General features: G+C 40.5%; 1 protein-coding gene across 1 annotated transcript in view; it reads right to left on the bottom strand.

The window, feature by feature from the left end:
- The window catches only part of SMCHD1 (structural maintenance of chromosomes flexible hinge domain containing 1), a 185,267-nt gene that overhangs the window by 61,939 nt on the left and 107,254 nt on the right, over positions 1-16,074 (bottom strand). The window contains exons 25-30 of the mRNA XM_045005127.1: positions 12,368-12,595; positions 10,865-11,013; positions 8,891-8,979; positions 6,714-6,832; positions 4,508-4,675; positions 3,715-3,840 (exon numbers count right to left, since the gene is read on the bottom strand). Of these exons, the coding sequence (XP_044861062.1) occupies positions 3,715-3,840; positions 4,508-4,675; positions 6,714-6,832; positions 8,891-8,979; positions 10,865-11,013; positions 12,368-12,595 (879 nt within the window). The remainder of the gene's footprint in view (positions 1-3,714; positions 3,841-4,507; positions 4,676-6,713; positions 6,833-8,890; positions 8,980-10,864; positions 11,014-12,367; positions 12,596-16,074) is intronic.

The following is a 16,074-nucleotide window of genomic DNA, read 5'->3' as shown; positions in this document are numbered from 1 at the left end:
AGGTGCCACTCCAGGGGCTCTCCCTATGGGTACTGCTAGTGGAAAAAACTTCCAAGCTAATGCGGTTTTAGGATGCATCAGGCAAGGTATTTCCAGCAAAGATAAGGAGGTGTTAGTACCGTTATACAAGGCACTGGTGAGACCTCATCTGGAATACTGTGCAGTTCTGGTCTCCCATGTTTAAGAAGGATGAATTCAAACTGGAACAGGTTCAGAGACGGGCTACTAGGATGATCCGAGGAATGGAAAACCTGTCTTATGAAAGGAGACTCAAAGAGCTTGGCTTGTTTAGCCTAACCAAAAGAAGGTTGAGGGGGGATATGATTGCTCTTTATAAATATATCAGAGGGATTAATATTAGGGAGGGAGAGGAATTATTTAAGCTTAGTAACAATGTGGACACAAGAACAAATGGATATAAACTGGACACTAGGAAGTTTAGACTTGAAATTAGACGAAGGTTTCTAACCATTAGAGGAGTGAAGATCTGGAACAGCCTTCCAAGGGGAGTAGTGGGGGCAAAAGACATATCTGGCTTTAAGACTAAGCTTGATAAATTTATGGAAGGGATGGTATGATGGGATAGCCTAATTTTGGCAATTAATTTGGCAATTGATCTTTGATTATCAGCAGGTAAGTATGCCCAGTGGTCTGTGATGGGATGTTAGATGGGTTGGGATCTGAGTTACTACAGAGAATTCTTTCCTGGGTGCTGGCTGGTGAGTCTTGCCCACATGCTCAGGGTTTAACTGATCGCCATATTTGGGGTCGGGAAGGAATTTTCCTCCAGGGCAGATTGGCAGAGGCCCTGGAGGTTTTTCGCCTTCCTCTGCAGCATGGGGCACGGGTCACTTTCTGGAGGATTCTCTGCAACTTGAGGTCTTCAAACCGCAATTTGGGGACTTTGATAACTCAGACATAGGCTAGGGGTTTGTTATAGAAGTAGATGGGTGGGATTCTGTGGCCTGCATTGTGCAGGAGGTCAGATTAGATGATCATAATGGTCCCTTCTGACCTTAAAGCCTATGAGTCTAAGTGGCGAGCACGCACACCTATTGTGGAATACACATGAGCAATAACTCGAAGAAGAAGGTATTTTATTAATAATATCAATGAATTCCTTGCAAACCACTGGCTGCCTTTCTTCGGAAAGCCATGAAGATTTTTGGGTTTCTTTTGCTAGTGGTAATTGTAGGGTACTTCCCCAGGCTATTTACAGGAAGGGTAGTACGCTATTCGGACCATTCAGCCGAAACAGGTACTGGGACCAATACCCTGATTGTGGGAATAGCCTGTAGATGGCCCCAGGAACCTGCAAATATGTCTACCTCTTCCCAGGCTAGCTTAGACCCATGTAAAGTATTTAGGGAGAGATCTATTACCACTCGGAGCTTTATTCCATTTGGAACACTGGTAGCAATTTCCCACTTCCCCCTATAACCTCACAATGGTGCAGCTGCATGGGGAATGGAAATCTTATGTGCGTTGGTTCTGGGCAGAGACTGCCTGAAGTGCTCCTTAAGCTTTAATGTAGAGCTAGCTTATTGAGAAGGAGATGGGCAATCCTCTCCCCAACTGTGAACCCCTTTCCCTGGCAGAGTGAAGGCCCTGGGCTGAAACTGAGACAAGCACAATTCCCCATTGCACTGTTGCTGAGACAGGGCTTCATAGGAATAACAGGCTTCTTTGGATGCCCAGACGTGCTGCAGGACACAGAAAAGGCAGGTTGGGAAAGCAAAGGAGAAAAAAGTTTAAATCATAATTTGTACAGCACTTGCTCATTAACATTATGAATCACTTCCTTATGAAAGGGATGCTTGGCTTTTGTCTTTTTGACACTCAGAGCCTTTGGAGTTTGCAAGACTTAGCCCTGAGCAGGCTGTGAGAAGTTCTTCTCTTTGCGGTAATCCTCATGCTCCTGGTCAAGCCTCCCATGGAGGAGTCACAGCTTTGGGCAGGGGAGCAGAGGCCCCTGCATGCCATTCTGACTCAAAGCCCTAGGCCATGACAAAGCAAGGCCTGGTGGATTGTAGCAGCAGGGTATAGCTGTCCTTTGAGGCACCTGAAATACTGCCTGTAGCACGCACCTCTTGGACTTGGCTCAATGCTTGCAAAGCTTCTTTGCTGTGATAGTTGTGGGAAGAGGGAGCCCAATGTTGTACCAAAGAAACCAGAGTTTACAGCCTCAATACTCTGGTGATTCCTCAGTGGAGAGGAGCTAGAAGGTTAAATTAAATCATCCAGCATGAAAATGAATAAAAATTGAAGTTAAACAACAAAGTATTTGGGAGAAACTGAACCATCACATCTTCCCTGATGTGTCTCTTACACAACTGCAACCCCTTCCCCCGAAGTTCTATAATGCTTATAACTTTTCAATACAAAATTATGCAGCACACTGAAAGATTAAAAATTTGGAAACCACATAAACTGAACTAAGTATTAATAAATAACAGAAGAAACACTGTAGTGATTGCATTATTCATTTTCACATTTATTTCAGTATAAACCTCCAATTTTAAATTTATCTAAAGCTGATGCAGAACCTCCAGTAAACTCGTTCTGCCCACAAAGGCAAAATATTTTGTGGCCTGGGTAGAAGGGTGTAGTTTAACTCTGGAGCCTTCAGCACCAAATTCCACAGATGAGAAATTACGCATTTGTGATGAATGAGGAGAGAAGCTGTGCAGCAGAAAAAGAACATCTTGTATATAAGCAAAAACTAGCACACATTAAAAATAGACAAAAATCAAGGTTATCCATCTTTTTCATAATGCAGACCCCATTTTAATAAAGAGACCATCTCCATCCCATTTGCAATTGTGAAGACCATTTTACAAACATATTTCCATAACATCCTAGTGGCAACAACAGCAATCGCTTACACACAGCTAAGCTGTCTCCTCATTTCCACTTGATCTTCACTGCCAAGAGCCTTGATCTCAGCATTAGAAGAGGGAAAGAAGGGAAGCCAGAATTATGTAGCCTGCCGGCTTTTTGCAGACCATCAGGCAGTTCTCGATGGGCTACAGTTTGGGAAATACTGAACAAGGTGATTACATACCATACTACTGACTCTGTTCTTTATTGTCATTTGGTAAGTTACTTAAGTACAAAACTGAAGACTAAGTAAAAGTAGCAATAAGAAGAAATGTACGGAATATGGAGAAGGTACAGAGAAAGGCCCAGGGAGATAAAGTTAAAAAAAAAGTTACAAATGAATAGCATAAATTATTAGTTTTATTACTGTATTTAATTTTAGTTAACAAGAAAAAAAGAACTGTGGAATCTGTGACGGAATTATTATTTTTTATTTATTGTATGCTACTACTGTAAAAGATTATTCTGCTCTTTTTAGCTGGCATATTCACATCTGTAAAATTCCGCAATATATTTTAAAAAAGGAGAAACCAGATAGAAATGTAGGGAGATGATTGGGGGGGGGGGGGAAGGATAGCTCAATGGTTTGAGCATTAGCTGCTAAACCCAGGGTTGTGAGTTCAATCCTTGAGGGGGGCCGCTTAGGGATCTGGGGCAAAATCAGTACTTGGTCCTGCTAGTGAAGGCAGGGGGCTGGACTAGATGACCTTTCAGCGTCCCTTCCAGCTCTATGAGATAGGTATATCTCCATATATTATATTATGTCTTGGTAGATAATATTTATGAGCTTTGATACATAAAAGCTGCCAGGACATCTTCTAAGCTCTCATTTACCTTTAAGTTGTTAGCCTTTACAAGACTGATTTTGACATTTGGTTCAGGAGATGGATTTTCCCACTGATCACAGAGCTGAACTATCAGAGGCTTCTGCAGTTCTCTGCCATTAATTACTGCAATCGGCTGAAAAAGATACAAATATATATGTTTTACTTTATTGTAAAGAGAATGTGTCAGACAATCATTACAAGGGTGTGAGCAAGAACTACCCTCCTCCTCCCAACAAATCATGACCAAAGAACATGAGGCCATGACTTCCATCAGCTGCCTCCTAAACTAGGCTGCCTATGGTAGAGCATGAAAGCCCCAGTGGAAGCAATGCATGGGGGAGCAGGTATGTTGGGTCACAGGCACCCCAGATTGCTTGGTCACATGGTGCAGCTGGGCCCCCTTCCTGCAGGGCAGCTGAGCCAACTGCTACACACAAAATGACCGGATGGTCACAGTCTAGTTCAAAACACACAGGTATCCCGTAATGGGGTGTGGCAGGGCCACAAGACTTCCAGTAAGGGGCCTCAGAGGGTCTGGTATACCCTGTCACATATCCATATAAATAGGGGCACTGGTGGAAGCTTGAATTGCTTCTGTCTATACTATACAGTCTTGTAGAGATAGTGAACTTTGATCTCCAGAGCTGTTACGCTGTAGAAACTTTCAGGAATACTGAATATACTATACTGAAAGAAAAACTCAACAGATTTAATCTTTGCTCCTTATACTTCAAAAACTCTGGAAATATAAAAAGCTGGTATTAAACCCTTTGGATCTGAACCAAAAGAAGCTGACTCACCTCCCCTAAATCTGGCCAATCCATAAAGTGTAGTTTAACTGGAGGTCCTGAAGTCAAATTTACTCTGAGAAAATCAGAAAATTCACGCCAAGCAAAACACAGTTCTTTGCTTCCAGGAGGACCTGGATAAAACCTAATACCTTTGACTGCCATGGTTTGTGTACTTTCCTATTAAGAAACAGAAGTGTAACATGTTTTTAGTAAAAGCAAAGCAAAATGTAATTTATTCTTTTTTCAGATTAAAAAATGTGACTTACTATTTATGTACATTGGATGCCAGTCTTTTTGTAGTACATTGTATAATAAATGAAAAGATTATATTGCAATGTTTGATCTGTTAAAATGTCAAGGTATTTTGGGATATGCAAATAAAGTAACTGATTTTAAGATAATTCTACATATTCTTAAGACACCTATCTTCCTAATAAATGGGGTTTTATCTAATTATTTTTATGCCTAAGGACAGGTCATACAGGAAAACAACCATGCAAAACTGTCAAAAATGCATAAGTCCAGACACAATATATATTTGCTTGTCATAGCATGATGACTCAACATGAAAAAACAAATGATAGCTTATTCCCAGTCAAAATAAATAATTCACTCAAATGAAGGAGCAGAATATTGAAAGGCTGTGTTAAAATCAAATACTAGCATACATTAAACTAAACTCCCCAAGACAGAAAGCAAGATCAGACACTTGTCTTTATTGCCCAAACCCATAAAAATGAAAAGCAGGTTGAGGATCTCAATTTATTCACACAAAACTACAGCAGAGCTATTCCATGCAATAATAAATGCTAAAAGCTCCTAAATCCTATAAGTAGAGCCACACCAAAAAAAGGGAATTCTGTAACACAACTCTATGGGACAGCGTAAAAAAATCTCCTTCCCTTTATATTTGTTGTTGTTTGCCACTGAAAATTAAATTAAGTTCTATTTGACAGAAATCCTGTGTAGCAGGATTTTGTATCTTTATGCTAGAAATTAAGAAAAAATACAATTCAAATCAATTGGAAAATAGCAAAACATTTTAAAGGAAAACAAGGAACATGAAAAATGATATGAAGAGTTGAAAAAGTCACAAAATTTAGTTAGCCCACCAATGAATGATTGAACACTGAAAGAAACTGCATTTACAAGATATATATATATGCTAAAATTGTTTTAGACAACACCAGCTTGGAGAGAGAAAGAAAGATTATTAACCAGGCAATGACAGATATATTTTATATCAAATTCAGGCAAAATGAAATGATAAAACAATTATCAGTTTATTGCTAAGAAATAAAATAGAACTTTTGTTTCAGATGTTAGTTTGCTTAGAGGAACTCTTATATGCGTCACTGTACATTTTAATGTAATTATATATATGCATAATCACACAACTGTCCATAATTATTTTATCAGCAACTAGAATCCACATTTTGAAAAGCTAAAGTAAACATCTGTTTTAGCACCCCAAACCTAACAAAAATCACTCTCTGCTTTCTACACATCAATTTATACTTTTTTGAGGAAACTTGCTGCCTCTAGCAAATCCTTCTGCCAAGTCCACTATGTCCTGGGTATTTCCAAGAAGATGAACTTTTAGAAGAACTTGGGGTAACATGGTTTTCAGTCACACAGAGACAAGCTGAGACCTTGCAATTCCAGAAACTTAAGGCTGGCACAGGCATTGAAAAATACTTGGATCATCTCTATTAGCGACTCAGTAATGCATCTAATTGTCTATACCTAGCCATTATGTCTTCTTATTCTTTTTTTCCACACCAAACATCCCTACATTTGCAAAGCACAACACAAAAGACTGAATGAGAAAATTACTTTAAAAAAAATAAGCTGACACCTAGAAGCAAGAGACATAAAAAGGAGCATGGACTAAGAACAGGTCAAATGACAAAAAGTTTGAAGCATAACCTGAAAAATGAGATTTGTTGCATAGCTGCAGCAATGGCATGGAGATTTATCATCAGTAGTAAAAAAGGAACTTAAGTTGCTGTATCCCCTAGTTGCAACAGGCACATGGGATACAGTTTAATAGATCTCTAAGATCACCCTACTCTTTTAACCTATCAAAAAGAGACTTTTTTCCAATTTTGATTAAATTTCTGCTGGGTGACAAATAGTTTTATTATAAATCAATTGCTACATGCTGGCAACAACACGCTGAATGACATCTTAGAAAGTATTCCTGAGTACCTACCTGCCACACAGTTTTCAAATTTGATTTATCCAGCCCATTCCCAGAAACTCCTAAGGAATTTATGCAAGCGGCTGAGAGGGTCTGAATCTGATTCCCATACTGGTCTGTAACCATCACATCTATTAAAAAAAAGAAAGCTTATTTTTCCAACAAAATTTGTAACTGTGCAATGTCCTCTTTAATAAGACAAAGTATGAACATGCACAAAATCTATATATGTATATACGCGATCATAAGCCGGTTCATTTATAAGCCATCCCCCACAAGATGGATAAGTAAAAATGGAAAATTTTTATGACCCATTCATAAGCTGACCCTATAATTCAGGGGTCAGCAAACTTTGGCTCCTGGGCCATCAGGATAAGCCGCTGGTGGGCTGAGATGGTTTGTTTACCTCAAGCCTCCACAGGCATGCAGGTAAACCTACGTAAACAAAGTGTCCTGCGCCAGCTGCTTACCCTGACGGGCCGGGACAGCAACTGGTGGGGAAATGTTTTTTTTTGGGGGCGGGGAGCAGAAGCTGCGGGTCAGGGAGTAACCCCTGTGACCACCCCCTACAACCCCACCCCTAGCCCGGGACCCCCACATTCTCCTCATCCCATCCCTTCCCACCTTATCTGGGGAGGGCCAAGGAAGGATGTCTCTGGTCTGGCTGGAGCTGCTCCGGCAGGCCGGGCGGCGCGGCCACAGCCTGCTCTGGGAGGCGGGACTGAGCGGCATGGCTGCAGCCTGCCAGCCCCGGAGCTGTAGCTGCTTCGGAGGCTGGGGGGGAGAGCAGCGTGGCCAGAAGCAGAGAGAGACTCTGGCTCTGCCTCTTCCCTTCTGGCTCTGCTGCCTCTTCTTGCTCCCTCTGTTGGGGGGACGGGCTATGTCCCACCTCTCCCTCGCTATACCCGTTCATAAGCAGATCCTCCTCCTTTTTTCACTAAAAAAATTCAGCTTATGAATGAGTATATACGGTAAATAGGAAACAGCGAAAAATGCATTCATTTACTCTAGCCATACCTGACAAGACTCCTCCTTTCCCATTCACGCACATTTACCTTTAGCAGTAGATCATCTCTTAACTTGACATAGAATTAAAAGAGAAGTCTTCTGAATATTGAAACTCATATGAGAACACATTAAAGCACTATGAGCTGTCTTATGCTGATTTTTTTCTTGCTTCATAAATGAAATAAATTTATTTCAAGATACACTTTTATATCCCCATAAAATGTTCCTAATATTTATAATTTCTAGAGGTTAGTTAAGTAGATATTATCTGAAATTTTTCAGACCATGTTGAGGTCATTTACACATTCAGTATACTATAGAAAAAACCCCTCTTTATCAGCTGAAAAAAAATCACAACATATTATTTCACTGACATATCTACCAATAAAATACCTCATAGCCAAACATTTGTAGCATCATAGGCCAATGGGAACTTAAGTCATCAATGTATGCATAATAAAGACAATGAAATATGAGGTAAAAGCTGTGAAAAACATCAAAACTGAGGAATACTGAAAAGGCTGATGGTCTCCTTAACATGCCTATTTCCATTCAAATTAGGAGCCTCAGCCTTAAAATAAATTAATATAAAGAGGACCAGATTTCTGAAATGAGGTCTGAAATAGTATTCAAATTAAGAAGTTTTAGATAGCATGACTTAAATAAAAGCTTCCTGATGATCTGAGCTCCAGATGGAGGAATATCAAGTAGACTAGGAATTCAGATTTACAGGTGGGTTTTGTCTTCTAGAAAATATTTGTAACACTACCTTTTCACTTTGAGCTGTGATAAACTCTTCCATACTAGCAGCAAAGAATCCTGTGGCACCTTATAGACTAACAGACGTTTTGGAGCATGAGCTTTCGTGGGTGAACACCCACTTCGTTGCATCCGACGAAGTGGGTATTCATCCACGAAAGCTCATGCTCCAAAACGTCTGTTAGTCTATAAGGTGCCACAGGATTCTTCGCTGCTTTTACAGATCCAGACTAACACAGCTACCCCTCTGATACTTCTTCCATACTAGGATTTTAATTTTAAAATGTAGCTGCCTATTTTATATTGAACATACTACAGAGTTCCTGCCACATGCTGTTTGTACAGATAACAGGATAATACGTTATGAGAGATAAGGAAATTTTTATATCCTACAATGAAGCATAGGACATGCAGGTACTCACCAATTTCACTTTGTAGCTCTTCACCCATCTGTAATGTATTTGGTCCTTTTAATTTGCATTTAATATGTTTAGGCTCATCAGGAAGTGGTCTAAATTGGCATACAAAATTGGCTTGTAGTTCTTCATTAAATCAATTACTTCAAACATATTTAACAAAAATAATTCATTTGCAAACAGTTTCAAAATTATATCCTTGCATATATTACAGACTCAAGTGCTTGCATTTGATTTAGTAGTTGATAAACTTCTGAATTTTCACTTCAACCACAACCAGTGTGAGCACTGTATGCAGGACAAAATACAATGATGTCAGGGAACCTGGTTAAAACTTGTTTTTCTACTGATCTGGCTACCAATACTTAGCATAGATGAGATTGTTAATTGTGTTTTGTAACCAGCCTAAAGTCCAGCCTACTCTGCAATTTGGAACAGTATTTGTAACCAGATTAGGACAAAATAAATTGTACAAATGTCTGAATTAATTTTAAAACATATGTCTAGTTGTAAAATGCATTAGAATTTGGATCATGATAATATGCCGTGATATACATACACAAAGATACCAAGATCTCATCTATAAAGCCAGCAACGGGAATCCCAGAGCAGCGGTGGCCAGCAGCAGGTTCTGAGTGGGATGGGCAGTGAGACCCCGGCTGGCAAGGGGCTAGCAGTGGGAACCTCAGAGCGGCGGCGGGCTGAGCGGCTCAGCCCGCTGCCGCTCGGGGGTTTCGGCTGCTGTCTCCTGCCAGCTGGGGTCTCAGCCCGCTGCCGGCCTGGGGGGAAGGAACCCCAGGCCAGCAGCGGCCGCTGAGTGGGATTGGCGGTGGGACCCCAGCAGTGGGAACCCCAGAACGGTGACGGGCTGAATGGCTCAGCCCGCCCCGCGTGCTATCAAAAATCAGCTTGTGTGCCACCTTTGACGACACCTGATCTAGAGGGAGACTGGGAATAAATTTGTGATATTAATGCTGTATTGGCACCAAACAAGTCTTTGGGCTCCAAACAGTCAGCGCATTTGGCACTATGTAAAGAGACAACCATGTCTAACCAAAAAAAACCCAAAAAAACCTCTCTTCAGATGCTAATAACTGTGCTTGAATCAGCTTCCTAAACACAATTTGTTAAGAAGATTCCTATCAAGGGGAAGACAGAAGAATCACCTTCTCAGATAAGGACCATCAGATAAGACGATGGTCTTTATTGTTCTGTTTTGTTTCAGCAACAACAAATTTGGTTTGTTTTTCAAGAATCTTTCTCTTCTCCTGAAGAAGAATGGAGGCTACTATCTAATCAAAATATCTTCCATCTACTCAAGTAATTTATTTTCCACTACCAAGGTGTGCTGAGTGTTTTACAAGCACTTAAGATGAAATTCCTGCTTCAACTTTGTACAGTCTTGTTGCTTCAGGGTTGGCTACCATTTTCTATTTTGTGGATCTTGGGAACGTCTGATTGCTGCTAACCTACCGTGCAAAGATATTTTGACTTTTAGTTAATATTTGTACACTGCTCTGAAGCCATGAAGTCCTGTAGATGCTGAAAGTCAGTTACATATTTAACAATCACTGTTTCTAATTGTAGGATACCTTTAACAATTTGCTCTGCACTGATGCGAATATTTCCCTTTTATTGTTGCTGTAACCAATACAGAGAGGCCAATGCTTTTCAACAATCCTGTAACACAGGCAACTGAAGCCTACCAAAATTTTTCACCAACATCCTCCCTTTAAATAGATTTATATTCACAAGTGATTGTCAAGCTATGTACAATCATACATGGATGCTTTTCTTCACACACATGTTCTTCTCGGCAATCGAAATTTTTTGCTTTAGGATAGCCTATTTAATTCTTAATAAGTATAAACTCTTTCACCAAATATTTTCAATTTTTTCCTTTTATAGAAAAAACACTAATTGTTTTTTAAAGAACAATATTACAACCCTTTACAAAAAGCATTATCAATAAGAACAGACCTGACTGTAAATGCACTCTCCAAAGATACATGGTCATCATGGAATGTAATTAGGCAATAACGCACATCTTTTACAGATGTTGGTACTTTGACATCAGGCAGTAGTCCCTGAATCATTTGGTCTCTGTTAATCCTGGGTGTCCAGTTAACCTAAAACCAAAATATTTATTAATTAGTCACTGGCTATACAACATTCAGCCCTTCATTTGTACATATACATTATGGTTTTCAGGACTGGACTGTGTATGTAAAAATGTACATAGCTTTAGTAATCTTATTCATGACAGCCTTGAGTTTTTCCAACACTAACCTATGTTACCTGAACAAATACAGAAGTCTACTTTGAAGAGAACTTACATTCAGCCTGACTGCCTAAAATGTCCTGTTGACAGAGTCCCAATGCTCTAGAACCTTATCAAGACAAAATCTGAATCAATTCAATGGAGCTCTGCCTTGGTATTGAGCCCTACATCTATATATAGGAGGAAGAACATAAGGGAACGTAAGTCCTTCATGAAGTTACAGGTTTGACAAAAATCTGACCAGGCTACCTAATGTTGGGAAAGCCTCCAAAGCCAAGAGTATAGTTCTGGGGCAGGTATTTACAGGGATTAACCTATTATACTGGAGAGTAGCATTGGAGGCTTGAAAATGCTAACCTACTTTTCATAATGTATATTACTGCAAAAGATGTCCTGAATAAACCAAAGGGCCTGTTCTGCAATTTTTACTTAGGCAAGATTCTTACTGAGTCTCAGCAGCCTTGAGGAACAAGAATGCCATACAAGCAAAGTAATGTTACTTTTATCAATTAATAAAATGTGTTATGTAATTAAAGTAATCTTAGTCTAAGACCTTTACTGTTGAGATAGTTTCTGGCATTAATGGTAACAGAATATGATACATATTATGCAAGTCTTACTCAATTCAATAAAATCGTCATTAAGTGTCTTTACCCCCTATGGACATAGTTTTAACATTTTATTGGATTTTTTAGAGATGAACAATCTTATTAACATTTCCATCTTTGTATAGTGCTTCAGATCTTCAAGGGGCCTGTGAGGGTATGTTTATTCTACAATAAAATATCCAGAGCTGGCCTGTCAGCTAACTGGGGCTCAGGCTGTGGGGCTATAAAATTGCAGTGTAAGACATTCAGGCTCAAGCTGGAGCCCAGACTCTGGGAGCGTGCGAGGAGGGAGAGTTCCAGAGCCAGGCTCCAGCCAAGCCCAAATGTCTACTCTTCAACTTTATGGTCCAGCAGTCCAAGTCTGCTGACATGAACCAGCCATGGGAGTTTTATTGCAGTATAGACATATCCTGAGACTATCAGTTGGAACGTTGCTCATGTACCTGATTTAAAAAAAAAAAAAAAAAAAAAAAAGAGAGAGAACAAACCCCTTGTAAATAAGCCAGTACATTTTCTTCTTTACGTATTGTATATTCTATCAATTGTGTTCCATTTACTTTGAATTTATGATAAAGTTTCTTCTAAAATACCTACCTTAATTTTTTCTGCTAGAGCTGAAGTTATGATGATCTCTCTTTCTCCTTCATCATACATTTGAAAGATAAGGTTCTGCATGACATCCCCTGCAATCCAGTTAATTTCATCCTGGTGTTTGATCTGAATAGCCTTTTCTCCTTCTACACTAAAAATCTGTAGTCTTGCAACATGGCTACTGGGGAGCAGTTTAATAGTCTTTTCCACTGGTGGCACATCTTTACAACTCTATGCATGGAAAAACATTGAATGCGACATAAATAAGCCATTAAATATATACTTGTACATTTTGAGAGTGTTGGGTGTATTTGAGTTCTAACATCCATTGAGATAAATGGAGTTACTCTAGGTTTCAACTGGCCTAGGTGTAACTGAGGTCAGAATCTGGCCTCTCAAAACTGCAATAAAAATGCAAATCTTAATTTCACATCTTGAAATATTAGTTATTTATAGAAATTTCCATGTTTGGAACCTCAAATCCAGTGTATTTTTTTAAAAAACAACAATTTTTAAAAATAACCTTACAGCTGTGTTGAGAGTATAACCACTCTTTGAAATAGGTCAGTTTGCCATTTTACTATTCAGCTATAACTTTTGCAGGGTTAAATACCAATGGCAGTATTTTCAGAGGTGCTGAGTGATGTAGCTCTCCTGGATGTCAGTGGACGATATTAGGTTCTGTACCCCAGAAAAATCAGACCTTAAGAATATATTCGTCAGTGATCTAAAGTATCACCATTAATCCAAATTACTACAGCTCCTAAGCTTTGGAGATGTAAATCTGCAATACCCCTTCTTAACTAAGTCTCTGAGGACACACAACCAGACTCCAAGTGCCTATGCAAAGGACTAATCTGACCAATTCAGATCCAAGGATCCCTGGACATCCTTCCTAGGATACCCAGGATCTAGGGAAAGCAACCATACAGGGATCCACCCAGGTCCAGTGGCGTGGTCCCTATTAAGGCATAGGGAAAACACTTACCTTTCATAACTGGAATTATTTGAGATGCACAGTTCTTATCTGTATTGCACTGTAGGTACATGTGTACTCGATGCACCTGAGACCAAAGAATTCTAGTCAGCAATGTCCGTTGATCTGCGCCTGTGTCCTTGCTCTCCTTGTGCTCTATGCTGAGAGTATAAGGGGCAGTGTGGACCCAGGCCTCTCCAATTCCTCCTCTTACCCTGATTCAGAGAGGAGCCAAAGCAGCAGGCAAGGAGGGCAGGTAGTGAGATAGAGATAAGGACAACACATCTAAAAAAAAATGCAGTTATAAAGGTAACTGCCCTTTCTTCGTAGAGTGCTGTTCCCCATGTGTATTCCATCGTGGGTGACTGTCAAGCAGTACATAAACAGAAGGAGGGGGTGAGGATCCAGGTGATATGGGTGCTTGTAGAACCACTGTCTCAAAGGACGTATCAGTGGAGGAGGCTTGGACCAAGGTGTATTGCCCAAGAATGTGTGGCTGGAACTCCACACAGCTGCTTTGCAAATATCAAGCGGAGGTACTTCTAGAAGTGATGCTACCAAGGCTGCCTGTGCTCCCGCAGAGTAAGCCTGTAGCTCAGTGGGGGAAGAAGGTTAAAATGTAGGATACAGCCAGAGATAAGCTGTTTCCTCCCAGTGTGTCCTCGGGCTAGACCTGCTATGGCAAGAAACAGCCTAGATGACTTTCTGATCTGTTTTCTTCTCTGTAGGTAAAATGCCAAAGCTGATCTCACGTTGAAAGAATGAAGTTTCTTCTCTATGCTGAAAGTATGGGGTTTTGGAAAGAAGAGAGGTAAGTGGATAGCTTGGTTTATGTGAACCTCCAAAACTACTTTAAGGGTGAATTTTGGATGTAGTCATAGCGAGACCCTGTCTTTATGAAATACAGTGTAAAGAGTGACAGGTTTCAGAGTAGCAGCCATGTTAGTCTGTATCTGGAAAAAGAACAGGAGTACTTGTGGCACCTTAGAGACTAACAAATTTATTTGAGCATAAGCTTTCATGGGCTACAGACCACTTCATCGGATGCATAGAATGGAACATAGAAGAAGAGTGTATATATACATACAGAGAAGATGCCATACCAGCTCTAAGATGCTAATTAATTAAGATGACCTGTTATCAGCAGGAAAAATTTTTTTGTAGTGATAATCAAGATGGTCAATTACAGACAGTTGACAAGAGGTGTAAGGATAGTTATCATAAGGAAACAAATTCAGGTAGTGTAATGACTCAGCCATTAAAGAGTGTCTGCCATTAGAGACTCCAGTTCGCCTACCCATCTGGCCAAGGTGATGGAAACGAGGAAAGCAACCTTCATAGTCACGTGATGCATCAGACAGCTAAACAGGGGTTTGAAAGGTGGCTTGGTAAGTGCTGAAAGTACTAAACTAAGGTCCGATTGAGCAGCTGGTCTTATTACCGGGGGGGGGGTTCTAATTAAGACCTTTAAGAACTTGATTGGGAGGTGACTCAGTGAGTAAAGATAGAGAAGCCATCCCTTGGAGGGTGACATGTGCTGACTGCTGTCAGGTGAACCTCTATTGAGCTAAAGGAATGACCAGTTGTCAATTGTTATTGCCCTCAGTTGGGGGAAAATGGTGCTAGGCATCCACCAAAGTGGATCTCTGAGTTGGGTGGAGATGTAATGAACATTGGTTTGCAGCTCTTTAGAGTCCTGTCAAAAGTATCTTTTGGTTGGGGAGGTGGGATGGTGAGGCTGGGTAGCTGCAGAAGAGGTGTACTGGACAATGTATCTCCATTTCTGCACCCACTGCCATTTGCAAAGTAGCTCATAAATGCGCTTGTGATAGAAAGCCTGTGGCAAAGGCCTTGGCTTGCAAGGTTGCTTATGCTACTTTCTTCCAGACTGGTGTATATATACACCCAGGAAGCAGAGGATTGCCCTGGAGTCTTTTAATGAATGCAAAGGCTTGTCTGTCTTCTGGTGGAAAGGACTGATTTAATTAAAGGGCAACTCATGCATGGTGTTCTGTAACTACCTGGGGAACCCTGAAGAATATAGCCAAGATTCCTGATGCATCACTCTAGCAGTCATCCGTGATCATAAAGCAGTATCAGCAGCATCAACTGCTTCTTGTAATCAGGTTCTTGGCACTAATATGCTCTTATCAAAAAGGGTGTGAAGTCAAGCCCTATTCTCCTGGAGTAACCTGTCTTTAGAGACCAGGAATTTAGAATAATTCAAAAAAATCATTTTGCCAGGAGGGCCTGGTAATTGGAAATTCTAAATTGGAAGCTGGTGGAAGTAAACATCTTTCTCCCAATAAGTTCCAAATGCTTGGCCTCCTGAGCCACAGGAATGGCCCTTGGGCGTTTTTAGTCCTCTCCACCACTGCTTCCACAGCTAGGGAGTTCAGGGCAGGGTGGGAGAACAAGAACTCCACTTCCTTAGCCAGGACAAAGTATCAATTTTTGCTGCTGTCTTAGGGTAAGAAGAATAGGTAGGTTGCATGTGCCACACAGATTTTGCTGGTTCCAGAATCGCCTCATTGACCAGGAGTGCTATTCATCTAGATCCTGTAAGCTGTAGGATGTCCAGGCACTTGTGTTGGAGTCCTGGATCTCCTCTAAGAGGATCTGAGGCTCTTCTGCTACTCTCCAAAGCAGCTCTTGGAACTGTTTGTGGTTGTCAAGAAGAAACTATGAGACTGTGAGGAAGATGAAGTATATGTTGTTTCTGGTACTGGCAGAT

Source organism: Mauremys mutica, chromosome 2 (genome assembly GCF_020497125.1).
Source record: "Mauremys mutica isolate MM-2020 ecotype Southern chromosome 2, ASM2049712v1, whole genome shotgun sequence".
Taxonomy (NCBI): Eukaryota; Metazoa; Chordata; order Testudines; family Geoemydidae; genus Mauremys; species Mauremys mutica.
Note: the sequence above shows the minus strand (reverse complement) of the source record. Positions and strands in the feature narration are given on the sequence as shown.